The 17172-nt window shown below is 45.4% G+C and overlaps 1 protein-coding gene across 1 annotated transcript; it reads left to right on the top strand.

The window, feature by feature from the left end:
- Window positions 1-471: 471 nt before the first annotated feature.
- Window positions 472-12664, top strand: Clec4f (C-type lectin domain family 4 member F). The gene is made up of 7 exons (XM_023564792.2): window positions 472-1384; window positions 2335-2451; window positions 2763-2870; window positions 4426-5544; window positions 10056-10207; window positions 11069-11187; window positions 11913-12664. The coding sequence occupies exons 1-7, from the start codon at window positions 1324-1326 to the stop codon at window positions 12061-12063; spliced, it is 1827 nt and encodes a 608-aa protein (XP_023420560.1). The 5' UTR covers window positions 472-1323; the 3' UTR covers window positions 12064-12664.
- The last annotated feature ends 4508 nt before the right edge of the window (window positions 12665-17172 follow it).

Here is a 17172-nt window from a genome sequence, read left to right as displayed (position 1 = left end):
ACCATTCAAGAGAATTTATAACCTGGTCTGCAGCCCCTCTCTCCAACCTGGGCCCTGAGAGTTGGGAGTAGAGGTGGATGACAGAAGGTTTCACCCTTTATCCACATTTGGTCTTTCTGAGGCCAGCTGCCATCTTGAAACTATCTAGGGCTCCTGAGTCATTGCATTAACACAGACCCAGCAGTAGTGGAAAGGGGCTCATTATGGATAGTAAGAGGCACATCTATCACCTAGGAAAGGGAGGGATTTAGGAACAAAGACCAGCTTTAGGGGGAGGGGGTTTGAGCCCAAGGGAGTCCTACTGAGCTGTATCACCAATCTTTAATGCTTTTATTTTCAATATTAAAAATCAGTATTTTTAATATTAAAACAACACTAACTTAAAAAAAGGCCAGAAATAAATTCAAGGTATAATCTACAGGAAAGCCCATCCTGATCCCCCAACATGCATATATCACAGCCCAGCTGAGATGCCCAGCAGGGCTCCCCGTCATATACACATAGGCTGAGGGCTGGCTCAGTGGCAAGTACCAAAATAGTTTTAGAAACGACTGTCCAGCTCAGCATTGATACAGGGTTCAACTTGTGACCTTCCTGCCTCAGCCTCCCAGAGCACTGGGATTATAGATGTATATAACTATGGCCAGCCCAAATATTTTTTAAAACCATCTCAGGGCTGAGGATATAGCTAAGTGGCAGACTGCCTTCCAAGATGCATGAGGTTCTGAAACTGATCTGCAAACCAAACTGCAAAACCATAAGAACACAACAACCACAAACAACCTCTACCTCAAGTGCTGCCTAGTAACTCTGTTGTAAGATACTGAGTGGACAGTGAGTCCTCCCGTCCTTGCGTTGGTCTCCTTCGCTGACTCTGCAATCCTCCATGTGCTCCAGTGCTCCATGACTTGAGCACTTAAGAGATACTGGGGCTAGGATTAAGAGTCAGCTGCAGTTACAAATATGTTTTCTCTGCAAAACTGTGGATCTCTTCTCCCTCAGGCTTGGTGTCTCGTCTTAGCACCCAGAGAACAAGTGAATTTGTAACTTTGGGGGCAGAGAGTAGCATTTGAGGTAAAGAGGGAAGAAGCACCAATGCCGAGTAAGAGGACGGGGCCCTAGACTGATGGGCTCCCTGGGAGCCCAAGGGGAAGGGCTGTGCTGGGCTGGATTTCTGCAGAGTCAGTAGGGAGAGAGGCAGTGCTCTGAGGGTGGTCATGACCTTCACAGCAGAATATAAATCCAGGGTTTTATCAGTTTCACTCTCACTGCTGCTGGCTTGCAGGACAGCCCTTCCAGAGTAACCGGGTGAAGGACTCAGAGATGGATGGTGGCACAGTCCACTTCTGCACAGATGAGGAGTGTGTCTCCCTGCACTCCCAAGGTGAGAAAAGTCAGGGTGTAGCCTGCTTGTCTCCTAACCCTCTGCACTCCTCTGTGATAGGCTGGAGCTCGGCTCATCACTGTCTTGGCCTTGGGTGGGAAGAGGACCAGGCAGAAGATAGGAATGCTTGGCACAGCCTACTCTTTTTTTTTTTTTTTTTTTTTGTCTTTTTCCTTTTTATCGGTACCAGGGATCGAACTCACAACTGCCTGCTTGCAAGGCAGGCGCTTATGCCGCTGAGCTAAACCCCCATCCCCGCACAGCCTACTCTTTGCATGAAATCTCTCCAGACCGCATGCACTGTTGGTAACCTGGCTGGAGAAAGGAAGTGCATTTTCAATTCAGATGGACCTGGTTTTGAACTTTAGCTCTGTCCATGAGCTGGCCCTGTGAGGCCTCTGGTAATCTGAGCTGTCTCTTTCTAACCTGAGTGGGTTTTCCTGGGTGCCTTTTGTTCTTCACCACAGTTACTAGACCCTTTCAGGACATCCTCAGTGACATTCTGATCCCAGCTGGGGAGGCTCCGGGACACAGTATGTGGTGAGATAGCAGAGTGGCACCAAAGAGCTGTGATTTTCTCTGGGACTCTGAGGTCTGGACTCTTGCTCTGTCCCTCTCTTATTTTTCTCCCTTTTCTCTGTAATTCAAACCACACTTTTGTTGTCTTACCCTCTATGCTCTGTGTGCCGTTCCCCTGCCCCAACCTCATTAGGATTCTGACAGCCCGGTTGGTCGAGGCAGCATTCCTGCCTTTTCATTGCTACCAGGCCCGACAGTGACCTCCATGAATGCTTTAGAGTGTTTCCTCTTCCTTCTCTACATCCCTGTGGGTGACAGTGTGGCAGGTATTCTTATCATTCCTGGACAGGCCAGGAACTGGTCAGAGAGCCTGGCTCTGTCCCAGACCACATTGGTCCCTCTCATCCTGGACCCTGGCTTCTTCCCTGCAGGAATGGACCCCGTGACAGTGGCTCCTATTGTTCCCAAGATGCGCAAGCTTACTCAGTCTGCCATAATAGTCATAGCTGTGTCTGTGGTTTCCTTTCTTGTGGCTGTCTTTGTTGTGGGTAAGTTCCCAGGTGATGAAAACCCCTTCCCGCACAGAGGCCTCCAAAGGACCCAGATACATATTCTCTGGGCCTGTCTGCTCCCAGAATGGCCATCCCCGCTGTGATCCCAGGCCAAGACCACAGCTATCCTAGGAGCAGACAGAGAAGTCTGCAGCGGGGAGCCTCATAAGAACTAGAGCTCATGAGGGGAAGCTCTGAGGGTGCCCTTGGTGCATCTCTGTCTTTCTGGAACCCTAACCCTTGGGGGAAGCCTGTTCTCTCAGCCTCAGGGTTGAGGATGGTGCTCATCTAGGAATGGGTTATCTCAGCTCTACAGTTCCGGAACCGTACACTGGAGGAGCCTGTTTCTTTCCAAGATGTTCAAGCCATGTTTCTGGGAGACAACACTACTGAACAGTTCTCTGAGGAACCCAATCGTGAGTAACCACAGTAGGACGGGGAGGGAGCTGGGGCATCCAGGAGCCCAAATTCTGGGACCAGCTTCTTTTCCAACACTTTTAGGTCCCTGAATGTGTTCTGTCCTTCTTAGGGAAAACCAATCTTTTATTAAAAAAACACACACAGCTTTATGGAAGCATAATAGGCATATGGTACAGTGCATGTAGTTAAAGCACATAGAGTGTTATGTTTTGATGCTGTGTATGTGTTATGAAACCATCATCACAATCAAGGCAATGGAGAGATTCATCATGTAGCCCTAGAGCTTGCTTGTGGCTCTCCCCTTCTCCTTCACTCTGCTTACTGTAACTACAGATTATAGTGTATTATTAATTTTTTGGTCTCTTTGATCCTTCTTTGCATCTTCTGTAGATTGTACAGTTTTTGGTTTTTATTTAGGAATTTTTTTCATAATTGTATGAGGATTGAAGTCCTATTTCCCCCCATAAAGATATCTAATTGTTTCAGTAGAATTTAAGAGATTATCATTTTTCTAGGAATTGCCTTTGCATCTTTGCTTACTTGTCCATATTTCTGTGGGTGAGTCTGACTAGCTTCCCGTGCATCCCAAGGCCTGGTCTTGCATCAGCGCAGTGGCTGACGCCTTGCATGCCCAGGAGGAGCCTGAGGAATAATGCACTGATACTCCAGAAAGGCTTCTTGACCACTTGGGTTCTCCTCCGTGTTCCTGTTGGGGAGAATAGACTCAAGAATAACCATAAATATTCAAAACTGGGTCCCACTTCATGAAGGGAGCCTGGGATGTTAGCAGGACTAGAGACAGAGGCAGGCAGGCTGCTGGGAAAGGCTACAGAAGGAAGGTGGCCCGAGTGGCCTGAGTGGCTTCAATGACCAAGGCCTTTCATCCAGGTCTCACATATCCCCAAACTGTTTCGTGGGGCCCCTGCCCTATTTAACATAGGAGTGTCAGTCCTTTGAAAGACACTGTATCCAGTGTCCTCTTGAGGGTGTGGCATGGCCTTGGGGACTGAACAGTGGGCTTGCTCCTGGGGATACCTGCTCCCCTCCCTGCTATAGAATTTGTGACCAGAAAATTTAGGTTTGTACTTTACACAGTGTTTAGGATGAAATAGAGGTGAATCAAATAACTTCATGCCTGGTGTACAAACATACTGTAAAAGTAAACATGGCCTTTATTCTTATCTATTTTTTCATAATGACCAATCTATTATGAAATTTCTATGAATTAAATTTCCAAATAATGAAATTGGTTACTTTCAAGTTGAACAATTACAAGAGAAGTAATCCAAACTTCCCACATGGCTCTTGGTGGCTGGTTTACCCCTCTATTCGTGGATGACAGAGAGGTCTTCAGTTATTTTTATTTTTATTTTTTTTGGCCCACATTCTCAGGTGGCTCATCCCCAGGTCTTGGTGATATCAGTGACTATCAGGCTGCCCGAGGGGTAGCAGGGCTGTGGTGCGGACATTTCCCTCAGGATTTTAAGAGCATCTTGATTGGCTTGTATGATCTTCTCTACATAGTGGGCCTTCTCTGTTTTCTCCCTTCAGATGACTCCTATTTTGGGAGGCTACAAGAGTTGCAAGAGGCTATCCAGATCTGTAAAAGCCACATGGACAGTTCCAGCACCTGGCATGTGGAGATGCAGATGTTGAAGCGCAGAGTGGACAATGTCAGTTCTCAGATCCAGGGCCTTGAGGGTTCTCTGGGAGACACCAGTGCTGACATTGAGATGGTAAAAGGTGCTCTCCAGGAAGCTAGTGCCTTGGGTCTGCAGACTCAGATGCTAGGAGGTTCCTTGGAGGGAGCTAATGCTGAGATCCAGAAGCTGAAGGGAGATCTGGAAAAGGCAAATGCTTTAACCTTTGAGACCCAGGATTTCTTAAAAAGCACCTCAAAAAACACCAGTGTTGAGCTCCACATGCTAAGCAGAGGTTTGGAAAGTGCGAACACTGAGATTCAAATGTTGAAGACGCGTTTGGAAATGTCAAATATCCAGGCCAGTTTGGCAAATAGTAGTTTAAAGAATGCAAATTCTGAGATATATGCTTTGAAAGCTCACCTGGATAGTGTCAATGACTTAAAGACCCAGAACCAGGTTTTAAGAAGTGGTCTGGAAGAAGCCCAGGCTGAAATCCAGAAGCTAAAAGAAAGTTTGCAAAATGAAAATGCTCTGAATGCCCAGACTCAGACCCTTCTCAAAGGTAGTTTAGACAACACTGGTGCTGAGATCCTGGCACTGAGAGGCCATTTGGAAAGGACCAATAACGAGACGCACCTGTTGAAAAGAGAGTTGGAAACCATCACGGCCCAGACCCAGCTAGCAAAAGGCCATCTAGAGCAGACAGATGCTCAGCTTCAGGTGTTAAAAGTAGGACTAGAAAATGCCAATACCTTAAACTCCCAGATTCACGTGTTAAGTGGTCAGTTGGAAATTGCCAGCAGACAGATACAGACACTGAAACAAGGAATGAAAGATACTGCAGCCTTAAGTTCTCAGCTGCGGACATTAGGGAGCAATCTGCAGGATGCCAGTGCTGAGATGCGGAGATTAAAAGGGGATTTAGAGAACATCAAAACTCTAACTGCGAAAATCCAGGAGGAGCAGAGTCGCCTGGGGACCCTCCGTGCAGCCATTGCTTCTCAGGAGCAGCTACAAAAGACACAAAGTAAGTGGGAGAGGAGGGGGTCCCTGGGGAGGCACAGCCTCTTGAGAAGGTCGAGACTTTTGTCCCTGCAACCTGTTCACTTAGCTCAGCACGCATCTGCCTGGGGAGGAGCGTGGGTGCTGGAGACAGGACCAAGTCCTGGGAATGGTGGAGGTGGCATGAGGTGTATTTCCCTGTCTCAAAGTATTTACAATCTGATTAGAGTAACATAATGAACACCTGGGAAATCAATTATATATGGGGAAGCTATGAAACAAGGACAGTTTATGCTAGTGGGGTCAGACAACATTTTTTTTTTTACTTCCTGCTATCAGAAGTGGTGTAGCCTTATCTACAGCGTGCCACCCTGAACATACCCAAGATGAGCTGTTCTCAGAAGTTAAGCAGGGATGAGCCTCGTTATGCTTCGATGGGAGAATTGATGTGGTCTTGAGCAACTTATTCACCTCCTCTGAGCTGTATTTTTCTCATCAGTATTTGCTTGCCAGTGAAGATGAAATGAGTTAACAGATATAAGCCAATTTTAAAAAGTACCCAGAATTCAAGCTCTCCTCTGACATTTTACTGAGGCCCTGGTATGTGTCTGGGATATAAAGATGAACAGGCTATATTACCTACCTTGCTAAGTTTTCAGGCAGGGGGCAGACTTGAATAAAAGACATGAAGACAAGTAGAAGAGGTGAGAAGTGAGAAGCAGGTGCTAGGAATTGAGGTGAGGGAGGAAGAAGGAAGGAAGGAAGAAGGAATCTTCTGAGAGGCATAAGTGGGGGAGATCTTTTGTGGGGAAGGATCAGACGATGCTTGTTGAGAAGACGGCCTTTGAACCGAGTCCATAAGGACCACTAGGTGTTTGCCAAACAAATAGGGCAAGACAATAGTGAGTTCAATGGGCGTGGAAACATGCAACTGAGGTTTGGAGGCTTCAGGAAGTATGACTGGCCTGAAGGAGTCATGAGGACAGTAGACAGGGCCAAGAGCAGTGGCTTTCACATTGCCCTGAATATAACCATAGCATGAAAGTTCATTTTACATCGTGGTTCAGTATAAATATATACAACTGCATATGCACACATGCACTCAGAAAACAAAACTTTTACTGCATCAATGCATCCTGATATTATAATCTGTCCTCTATTTAAAAGCTTGTCCAACTCACTAATGGTTTATTTAATATGGTTTGAAAACACTGCGCTAGAGGGTTAGACGGCCTGGGGAGACAGGGTGGACAGGGAGGGGCTCTGAGCTTGGCTCTCTTCCCCCAGGGATTGAGGAGCTACTGAAGGGCTGCAAGGAGGGGGCTCACTACCTGGGGTCCCGGCTGAGATAGGGAGCCAAGGGGAGTGGGAGCACTCAGTTCAAGGTTTGTCATGCTGAGTCTGGGATGCTTTGGGGAGATGCAAGGATGTCATCATGGGCTGTCTGGAATTTAGGAGAAGACTAGGTGGCAGCCATAGGTTTGGGGGTCTTGCATATGTTGGTTCTGGTGGTAGCAATAATCAGGGAATTTGCATGGAGCAAAATACAGTGTGAGAAGGGGGCTGCAGGTGAGAACGTGAAGTCAGTCTTCAGGGGCAAGATGGGAAGAGGTGGGTTTTTTTTGCCTGGGATTGAACTCATGACCTTGCTCTTGCCAGGCAGGGACTTACACCACTGAGCTAAATCCCTAGTGGGAAGAGTGTTTTTGAAGACCAAAATATGAAATATAGACCATGTGGCAAATATTGAACAATAAAAGATGAGAAAATAGCAACTGTGTTCCCAAGAAAAATCCTGCACTTTCCATTTAACCCACTGCTAATGTTTTGGTGAACTTCCCTGGGAGGGCTTTTATGGATTCTGATAGGCTTGATATAAGGGGGAAAGGAAGCAGCAATGAGGAAGGAGACTGGAGAGAGGAGGGAGAGAGAAAAGGAGAAGGAGAAGGAGAAGGAGAAGGAGAAGGAGAAGAAGAAGAAGGAGAAGGAGGAGAAGGAGAAGAAAGAGGAAGAGGAGGAGGAGGAGAAGGAGGAGAAGGAGAAGGAGAAGAAAGAGAAGGAGAAGGAGAAGGAGAAGAAGAAGGAGGAGAAGGAGAAGGAGAAGAAAGAGGAGGAGGAGGAGGAGGAGGAGGAGGAGGAGGAGAAGGAGTTGGAGAAAGAGGAGGATGAAATCCACAGTACAGTGCTTTTTTGTTTGTTTTTGTTTTTAGAGACAGGGTCTTGCTATATAGTGCAGGCTGGTCCTGAACTCGCTTAGGTAGCCCAGGCTGACTTTGAACTCATGGTGATACTTGTGCCTCAACCTCCCGAATGCTGGGATTGCAGGAGTGTACCACCACACCTAGCTAAGCGATTGGTCTTGAAGAGAAATCTGAGGTCAAATTTGGCCTGGATGGAGTGGGAGACGATTTGGACAGAGTGGTCCACCGCACTGTGAAGATATGGGAACGGGAACAGAGGGGTTGGCATTAGTAGAGCTTCTTTTAGGACAGAGCAGGAGGCAACTTGGCTAATGGTTGGGAGGACACTGGGTTGGGAGAGAAGACATGGCTGGAACAGATACTAAAGAGATGAGACTGAAGAGTCTTGGGGGGCAGCCTCCAGCTTTCTTCTGCTGCTCTGCCTTGTGTGTGGTATGTGGGGGGGCCCGGAAGGCTCCCTTTCTCCATGCCTCTCCAGTGCTCTGAGGTCGTCTTCCACCCTCCTCTGCCTTTTGACTGGTATGGCAGAGCTAGGGGCTGTCCCACCTTTTTGGGGAATCACCCAGAGCTTAAGTTCCAGCTCTGACTTGGAGAGTGGGAGTAGGGGTCTGAGATACAGCCTGGGCACCAGGATTTTTTTAAAGCTCCCTAGGTGCTTCTAATAGCTAAGGCTTAGACACATTCATTTTACTTTTTCTTAAAGGGTCAAATAAATATTTTAGGCTTCTGAGCTATGACATCTGTGCACGGCAGTTTGCCAATCTTTGTGGAACTTGGAGAGCATCAAACTCTTCTGGAGGGCTTTTAAGAGTGCAGATTTTGTTTTGTTTTGTTTTTTGAGGCAAGATCTTGCTATGTAGTTCAGGCTGGCCTTGGACTCACTATGTGGCCCAGGCGGGCCTCCAACTCACAGTGACCCTCCTGCCTTAGCCTCTCAAGTGCCGGGATTACAGGCATTCACCACCATGACCTGCAAGGACCACAGATTGTTAAAACCCAATGTCAGATTGAGCAGGGCTGGCATGGGTCTGAGAATGTGTACCTCAGTCAGGATCTCAGACAATGCCGATGCGGCCAGTCTGGGAGCACACTTTGGGAACTCCGGTCTATATACTACTGTCTCTTACTGACACATTTGCCTTTGTGTTGTAATTGATGTTCTACCTAATTAGAAGTCCCTTCTTTAATTCAGTTGCCACGAGGCCTGCAATTTTTATGGCAAAGTCTAAGTTTATAATCTTAAAACCTCTTTGTGCTTTCTATTGCCTATGGGGGAGAATAGCCGAACTATTCACATGGAGTGTGTGATTTAGTGCTGGTGAACTTGTTTATTTTTATCTCCAGTCTTTAAGCAATGATCATACGTCGTCTGCCCACTTCCTTGGTAGTTTGCACTGTGCCATCATGTCATTGCTGTGTTGATGCTTACTGTTTCTCCTGCCTGGAGTGCTCCCCTGGGCACTGATTTCCTGGAAAACTCTTCCTCAGTCTTTTAAGACTCAGGCTAAGTGACATCTCCTTGAGGATGCACTTTCCGAGCCCCACCTACCTCCCAGAGGAAACAGACCATACTCTTTTTCATGCCTCTAGTGGAATGGTTTTAATCAAGGCATCTTTAACAACTTTTCTCCATCTGTGTCATCTGCTAGACCCTAAGTTCCTTAAGTTCCATGTCTTATTGATCTTTGTATAACAGCTCCTGACTCATACAACAGTAAGAATTGTTGAACCTAGAGCACGAAAACAAGTGGACAAGTACCTGATCCAGGAAGCTGCATTTCACATGGCTGTGGTGCAGAGGATGCTAAAGAGCAGGGTGTGGGTGGTGTGTTGGGGGTAACGGTGAGAGAGCTGAGCTCACAGGACCAGTTTAGCAGTCTGGAGACTGTGAAGTCAGGCAGACCAGGATGGCCATGGGGCTGGGCACCTGAGGTGGAGGGAGAGGAAGGTGGGAAAAGAGAGAGGTTGTGATGCGGCTTCTCTCAAAGATCACAGCAATGGAGGTGGGAGGAGAGGAGGAGAGTAGCGACTGCAGTGGGTTGGGAGAAAGGACCGTACAACAGGAAAAGGTGGACAAAGATGGTACAGTGTGGAAATAGCGCTGACTGGTAGCAGAGTGAGTCTCCGAGGAGAGCCTGGGATGGGTGGGTGTCTCAGGGCTGTTCCCAGCGGTCAGGTAGTGGGAGGGTGGTGCAGGCTCCCAGGCCCTGCTCCTGCAGCACTGAGCTGCCTGAGTTTATCAACCTCCGTGATCAGCCCTGGGACAGGTCAGAAAGGCCAGCTTGGGGACACCTGCTATCAGCTTTTGTTCTTCCCTCCCCAATTTTTCTTCCAGATCAACTTCTTCAGCTGATCCTGAAAGGCTGGAAGGTCTTTGGGGAAAACATGTATTACTTTTCTCAGGCTAAGAAGACTTGGTATGAAGCTGAGAAGTTCTGTGTGTCCCAGGGAGCCCACCTGACATCGGTCACCTCTCAGGAGGAGCAGGTCAGAACTGCAGGTGTGGGTTGGCACTGATGGAGTTTGTCGATGGTAAGGGACTTGGGTGCTTTGATCCTTCCCCACTTGGTGGGTGCGGCAGAGAACTTCCTGTTTCTTTTGTCAGGCAGGGAGCAAATATTCTTCAGGTTCCAGTGAGCACCTTGATCTGCAGGTAGAAGCACTGACAGTTCCACTAACCACCGACATTCTCAGTGAATACCCAAGGACCGAAGGGAGGAAGGCAAAGGGAGGTGACACCTGGTGACAGCTCTTACATGTTAAAGATCTTAAATGTCCACATGCTTCTGATTTCTGTCAAGCCATGATTTTAATGTCACCTAACAAGATGGCTGTAGAGGGCTTAGGATTAGCAGGCCTCAGCTCAGTCCCCTGCAGACCAGACATACACCTAGGATTCTGAGGCCCCTCAAAGGCAATACGGTCCCAGGAAGCCCACATGCCAAAGTCCTTATCAGAACTTACCAGGTTATTCACAAAAGACCACAAAATGTTTGGTTCAGCTTCACTTACAGAGCTGCCTCTCCTTGGGCTCATCTGCAACTGTTGTTACAGAGCTGTGGAAGTGCGCACCCTTTTGTGAAATATATCTTAATAAGTTGCGGTCAGGACTAGCTTTGTCCCAGGAAAGGACATTCCCCCTCAAGGGCAGGGACTATTTAGGGACATTCAACATGGGAGAAGCTGGCCTTCCCTGAGGGGACTTGGTGTTTTTCTAAGTCCTAGATAAGCATGGAAAGTACAGGCCAGGCCCAGATCCCGCAGATGAACTTCATGCCATAGGACCAGGAGGGGCAGAGCCAGCTTCTTGCACACAGGGTCATGCATAACCCTACCCCTTCTCTGCAGGCATTCATGGTTCAGAACACAGGTGCCTTTTACCACTGGATTGGCCTCACCGACAGTGGTACTGAGGGCTCTTGGCACTGGACAGATGGAACACCATTCAATAAGGACCAGAGCAAAGGGTGAGTCCAGTCACTGCCTGGCACTATTTCAGGCTCTCTCTTTGGCCGGTCTGGCTAGAGACTCTTGTAAACCCCTATCCTATGTGTATGTCCCTGCCTAGAGAGCTGTGCATGTAGTGTATGACATGTGTATGTTGTGTGGTATGTTTATGATGTGTGACTATGTGTGTGGTATATGTGATGTATGTATGTAACATGTGTGGTGCATGATGTGTTATGAGAATGATATGTGTATATGATGTATGTTGTACTGTGTAGTATGGGATGTGTGTATGGCATGTGATGTATATGATTTGTGTGCATGTAGCTTGTGTGGTGAGTGTGTGGCATATGTGGCAAGTACATGTGATATGTGTGGTACTTTTAATGTCCATAGAGGGATGTTAGGAAAGGACCATAAGTCTTGGTGCAGCCTGTGCATGGGTTCTGACTTTTTTATCTATTTCCTATTCTATGTGATATTCAGAGCTGGTCCCAAGGGACCCTGCTGTCCACTGGAAAGCATCTGAGTACGAATTCTGGGTTACGGGCTTGCAGCACACAGGATGCTCCTTCCTGGCCCTGGGTCTTCAGTAACTTAGGAGCCCTTCAGCAGAGTCACTCTCAGTGAATCTCTGGCTCCAGTCCTGTCCCCATCTTGGAGCCTCTAGGAGCCGAAAGACCCATGTCACTGTAGCTCTTCATGCCCCTACAGAGGGAAAGGACACTTGTTCTGTTGCTTGCAGGTTTTGGGACAAGAATCAGCCAGACAACTGGCTACATGCCAATGGGGAGACTGAAGACTGTGTCCATATGCAGAAGAAGTGGAACGACATCCGCTGCCAAACCTTCTTCCACTGGGTCTGCAAGAAGTCAAAGGGTCGGGAGGTGGCCTGAGGCAGGCCAGAGCCATGGGTCCTTCCGGACTACTGTGTTGCACCCTCCTCCCTGACACTGAACTCAGCCTGTCACCTGCGGCCTTCTATCGCCTTTTGTTTCCTGCCTTGTCTTTTCATTTAGCCCTTTCAAACATACTCACCTCCTGTGACCCAGAGGGATCAGTAGCTCCTCCAGGAGGAGCCCCGCTGTGTCTGTTTTCCTGCAGCCCAAGCCTCAGAGACAGCAGGTCCTCAATAAAGACTCACTTAGTGAACACAAACCCGTGTTTGCTTGTCCCTGTGACGGCCTCAACACTTGCTTTTCCCTGAACTGCCTTTCCTTCCCTCAATGTCCCTTTTGTCCTGAACCAAGCATACTTCGACCATTAATCCCGACATGTCAACTTCATTAGCTTAAGAAAAGCCTAGCAAAGAAGTAAAGCATGCTCCTGGGTGATCATGAAGGCACGGCCTTTGGTCCCAATGTGGTCCCTTGTTATTGCCCTGCTCTGCTTCCTGGTTGCTATGACATGAGCAGCTAGGCTCTTCCACGTCCTTCCCCATGATGTTTCTGCCTTGGAGTCAGCTGAGGACTGACTGAATGTGTGAGAAATTAAACTTTCCACCTTGTATTCTAAGTGTCCGTATTGTGTCCAGCAGCAGGCAAGCCGATTAGCATACATATGTTTATTTAAGGGACTTAGGGTTGTAAATTTTAGCTGCTTTGTTGAAAACAATAGAGGTTTAATGCAAGCTATTTCATAAGGGGGTTACAAGATCCCAAAAAGTTCCTGCCACCCTGTTGTTCCTGGGGGTTCCTCTGGGTGCAGATGGAGCTAGACGTTGGTTTTTCCAGCCTTTTAAACAATTCTAGCAGCCTGTTTCTCTTTCCCTCCTATGGGATGGCCCTATCTCTTCCTGCACGTTTCCGGCTCCAGCCTCTTGTGCTCTCTAGTTTTTCATTCCAACCTAGAATGGGAATTTCTTGAGCAGTTCTGTGCCAGGCTTGTGGGTGCACAGGGAATCCTACACAGAGTCCCACAGTTCTTTCTCAGCGTGCCTCCCTCCTCTTCATGGTCTGCCCCCAAAGTACAAAGCTCTCAGCCTCCCCAGTCTTGCACTTCTCAGCACAGCTAGAGTGTCACGTCCTGCTTAGGACTCTGCCATGCACGGTGGAAAGAGCTTCTAGGAAGAAAGCCTCAGGCTCACCTGTCTGCTTCCCTAGCTCAGGAACTTGGACTCCAATTTTCACTGTCTGTTGTTCAATGTCTGAGAGTGATTGTTCGTTATCCAATTTTCTACTGCTCAAAGAAAAGAAGTTCATCCAGTTACTTCATCATGACCAGAATGGGGAATCTGTTTCGAATTTCAATTTTTTTGTTGTTGTTGTTCAGCAGGATTTTAATCCCTTTGTGTTTGTATTTATCAACTTTTTCCTTTATGACTTTTTAGATTTGCATCTGTTTATGAAATCTTCCTCTATCCCAGGTTTGACATAACATTTACTTTATTTCTTCTAGTACTTTTATAATTTTAACTTTTACATTTACCCTACTATTCTATCTGGAATGTACCTTTGAGAATATTGTGAGGTAAGCTTCTACTTTTTCTAAAATATCACTAAATTATAATACGTTCCTTTTCATGAGTTTGAAAAGCCAAACTTCAACTACAGTACTAAATTCACAAGACTGTTTCTGGATGTTTGATATCATTCAAATTAACTCTCTTTTCCTTTATTGGGACCACATTGCTTTAATTTTGTAGTTTAATATATGTTTTGTTATTTAGTAGAGAAAGTGATGATTTCATAGACTTTTTCAAAAATTTTAGGTCTGTATTGTGGAACGGAGACTGACGACTAGTGAATTTCACTGAAGGGTACAAGGTGGTGGGAGCCAGATTTTTCTTTGGTGAATTGTTATATTTTTCATCTCAGGTAATCCAGTGATCTTGGAGACCTTCAGAAAATAATTCTCTTACCTTCTTCATGAAATACAGAAATTCGTCTTTCAGTTTTTTGCAGGTTGATAGGAAAGAGGGATAGAAGGCAGGACATCTCACTGTTGGGGATGGAGGTGGCTCCCAGCCCATCTGCTTTCAGTCTGGCTGTGCACATCTCTCAGGGTGTAGGCAAAACTATCCGTCTGCAATGTGCAGTGGTGGAAGCCGTAGGATGTTACCTGGTTACAGGGGAAGGGGAGAGGAAGCTCTAAAGGGCCTCCGTAACACTTCAACCAGTTCTGTTTCGGTCTGCTCTACACTTCTGCCTTTAGAGAAAACTGGTACCGCTGAGTCATATGAGTTTACTAATTTTTCCAGCATGGATTGCTCTGATTTTATTCACCTTCCCCAACTACCATCAATTATAGCTTCACTTTTTCACTTCTAAGTCAGTTGTCGCCCATGTATCCACGGCCAACTTTCAACCTTTGCTGCCTTTCTTGTCCGTTGTTGATTCATTTCTATCCTCTTCATTATCATGAGGTTTTCTTATTTTTATTCCTTTACTGCTATTGTAATAGGTTTGGGGAGGAAACAGCTGTGTGCATTGAATTTACCTCCTTTTTCTAGAAATTCTTCTTAAAAATTTTAAAAAATTTAAAAGATACTTTAAAAATGTTGTTAGCATGTATTGCAATCTATGTGGTTTGCAGTCATCTTGGGGAGAGGCTAATTGTGCATATTACAGTACCTTTATTTTTTCTTAATCGCCCTCCTCTCCCCTCCCCTTCCCCCTCCTCCTGTTCCCTGACTGGCTCTTTTTTGCTTGTTGATATTGTTTAGCTTAGCTCATATTATGGCATATAGTATTTATGTTAGCTAGGGTTAGCACGTTCCTATGCATGGCACATCTTTATTCCTCTCATTTCCCTCTCCTGTCCTCCTCATCCCTTGCCCTTGTCCCTTGGACCACTTCTCTATCCCAAGAGATTTGTCCACTTGTCCCTTTCTACTCATCCTTTATTATTTTTTTTTTGTTCATACTTTGCCTCACTCAAATGATGGGTCTGATTTATGTCACTCAACGTTGTATTTTCCAGGTGTATACATTTTCCATCAAATGGTTTCAAATGTGTCATTCTTTATAGCTGAGTAGCATTCCATTATATACAGGCACCACATTTTCTTTACCCAGCTGTCATTTGATGGGTATACAGGCTGCTTGCAGGATTTGGCTATTATGAATTGTGCTGCTATAAATATTGGTGTGCATGTATCTCTGTAGTATGACAACTTAAACTCTTTGGGGAAGATACCTAGCAGGAGAATAGCTGAGTCATATGAAATTTCTAAGTTCAGTTCTTTGAAAAATCTCCACACTGATTTCTATGATGGCTGCGTTAGTTTGCCTTCCCACCAGCAATGCAGGGACTTTCATTTTCACCACAGTCATACCAGCATTTGTTACTGTTTGATTTCTTCATGGTTGCCATTTTTCTGGAGTGAGATGGAATTGTAGCATTATTTTAATTTGCATTTCTCTAATGGCCAGTGATGTTGAACATTTTTTCACATATTTGTATTTTTTCCTCTTCAAGGAAAAATTTTTTTCCTCTGTTCATTTCTCCTGCCAACTTCTTGATAGGGTTTTTAATTTTAGGTGGTTTATTTATTTTTTTGTTATTTACATATTCTAGACAATAGTCCTCTGAGGAGTAGCTGGCAAAATTTTTTCCCATCTGTAGGTTGTCTCTCCACTTTACTGATTGGTTTTTTTGCTGTACAGAAGCTTTTTAGTCTATTTTATTTACTGATTATTGCCACTATTTCGTATGTAACTGAGGTTCCTTTTAGAAAATCCCTTCGTATGCCTATGTCTTCAAGTATTTATCTTTCAGAAGGCTTACTATTTCTTTGATCTATTTTGATTTTAAGTTAGTATCTTGTGAGAGATAAAGGTCCAGTTTCATTTTTCTACAATTAGGTAACCAGTTTTCCCAACACTGCTTGTTGAATAAGCTCTCTTTCCTCCAACATAAGCTTTCGGCCACTTAGTCAAAGATCAGATAGTTCATATGTCTGGGGAGGGTTCTGTGCACTAAATCCTGTTCCATTCATGCACATGTCTTTTTTCATTCAGTGCCATGTTGATATTTTTTTAAAAAATCACTATTGCTTTGTAGTACAGCTTGAAGTCAGGTATTGCTATGTCACCTGCTTTGCTCTTATTGTCCAGAATTACTTTTGCTATTCCGGGTCTCTTCTGGATCCATAAAAATTTTAGGATTGTTTTCTTTAGGTATGCATAGTGTGCTGTTGGGATTCTGATTGGGACTGCACTGACTGTGTATAACATTTTTGGAAGTGTGGCCATTTTGACAATACTCATTCAACCTATCCAGGATCGGGGGACATCTTTCCATTTTCTGGTATCTTCTTCAGTCTCCTTCTTCAGAGAACTGTACATTCTTTGTGAATGTCTTTCAGTTCAGTGGCTAGGTTAATTCCTAGATATTTTACTTTTCTTGAAGCTTCTGTGAACGATATTATTTTCACAATTTGCTTCTTATTGTGCCCATTATTGGTGTACATAAATGCTAATGGCTTTGGTGTTTTCATCGTGCATCCTGCTATATTGCTGAAATTAGTTATTAATTATAAGAGGTTTTTTATTTGTGAAGTTCTTCGGGTGTTCCATGTAGAGTACCCTCTTATCTGCAAATAGTGATAATTTGAATTTTTCCTCTCCTATGTGTATTCCTTTTTTTCTTCTTGCCTAATTGCTCTGGCAAATGTTTCAAGTACTATGTTGAATAGAAAAGATGATAGTGGGGCTGGGGATTTAGTTCGGCGGCATAAGCGCCTGCCTTGCAAGCAGGCAGTCGTGAGTTCGATCCCTGGTACCGATAAAAAAGGAAAAAAGACAAAAAAAAAAAAAAAAAAAAAGAAAAGATGATAGTGGACATCCTTGTCTTGTTCCTGATTTTAAGAGCAATGCATTTATTTATTTATTTACCAGGGATCAAACTCATTATGGAACTAGTCACCCGCCATCTGTAGTCTAAAAATAATGGCGAACTGTTAGCTCAGGGATAGTTAAGCATGAAGGACTCCTTCCTTCTTACAGTCTGGGTCACTTCTCTTGCTGATGCTGGCCCCTTCTCCAGAGAGTGTTCTGAAAGTT

This window comes from Cavia porcellus, unplaced genomic scaffold, assembly GCF_034190915.1.
Source record: "Cavia porcellus strain 051 isolate PalLab524CR breed Dunkin Hartley unplaced genomic scaffold, mCavPor4.1 scaffold_18, whole genome shotgun sequence".
NCBI lineage: Eukaryota > Metazoa > Chordata > Mammalia > Rodentia > Caviidae > Cavia > Cavia porcellus.
Note: the sequence above shows the minus strand (reverse complement) of the source record. Positions and strands in the feature narration are given on the sequence as shown.

Excerpts from the sequence above, each read along its gene's own strand:
- Clec4f (XM_023564792.2), top strand. The coding sequence starts at position 1,324 with ATGGATGGTGGCACAGTCCACTTCTGCACAGATGAGGAGTGTGTCTCC. Across the intron at positions 2,452-2,762 it reads TGTGGCTGTCTTTGTTGTGG|CTCTACAGTTCCGGAACCGT; the intron begins GTAAGTTCCCAG and ends GGGTTATCTCAG. Across the intron at positions 2,871-4,425 it reads GTTCTCTGAGGAACCCAATC|ATGACTCCTATTTTGGGAGG; the intron begins GTGAGTAACCAC and ends TTCTCCCTTCAG.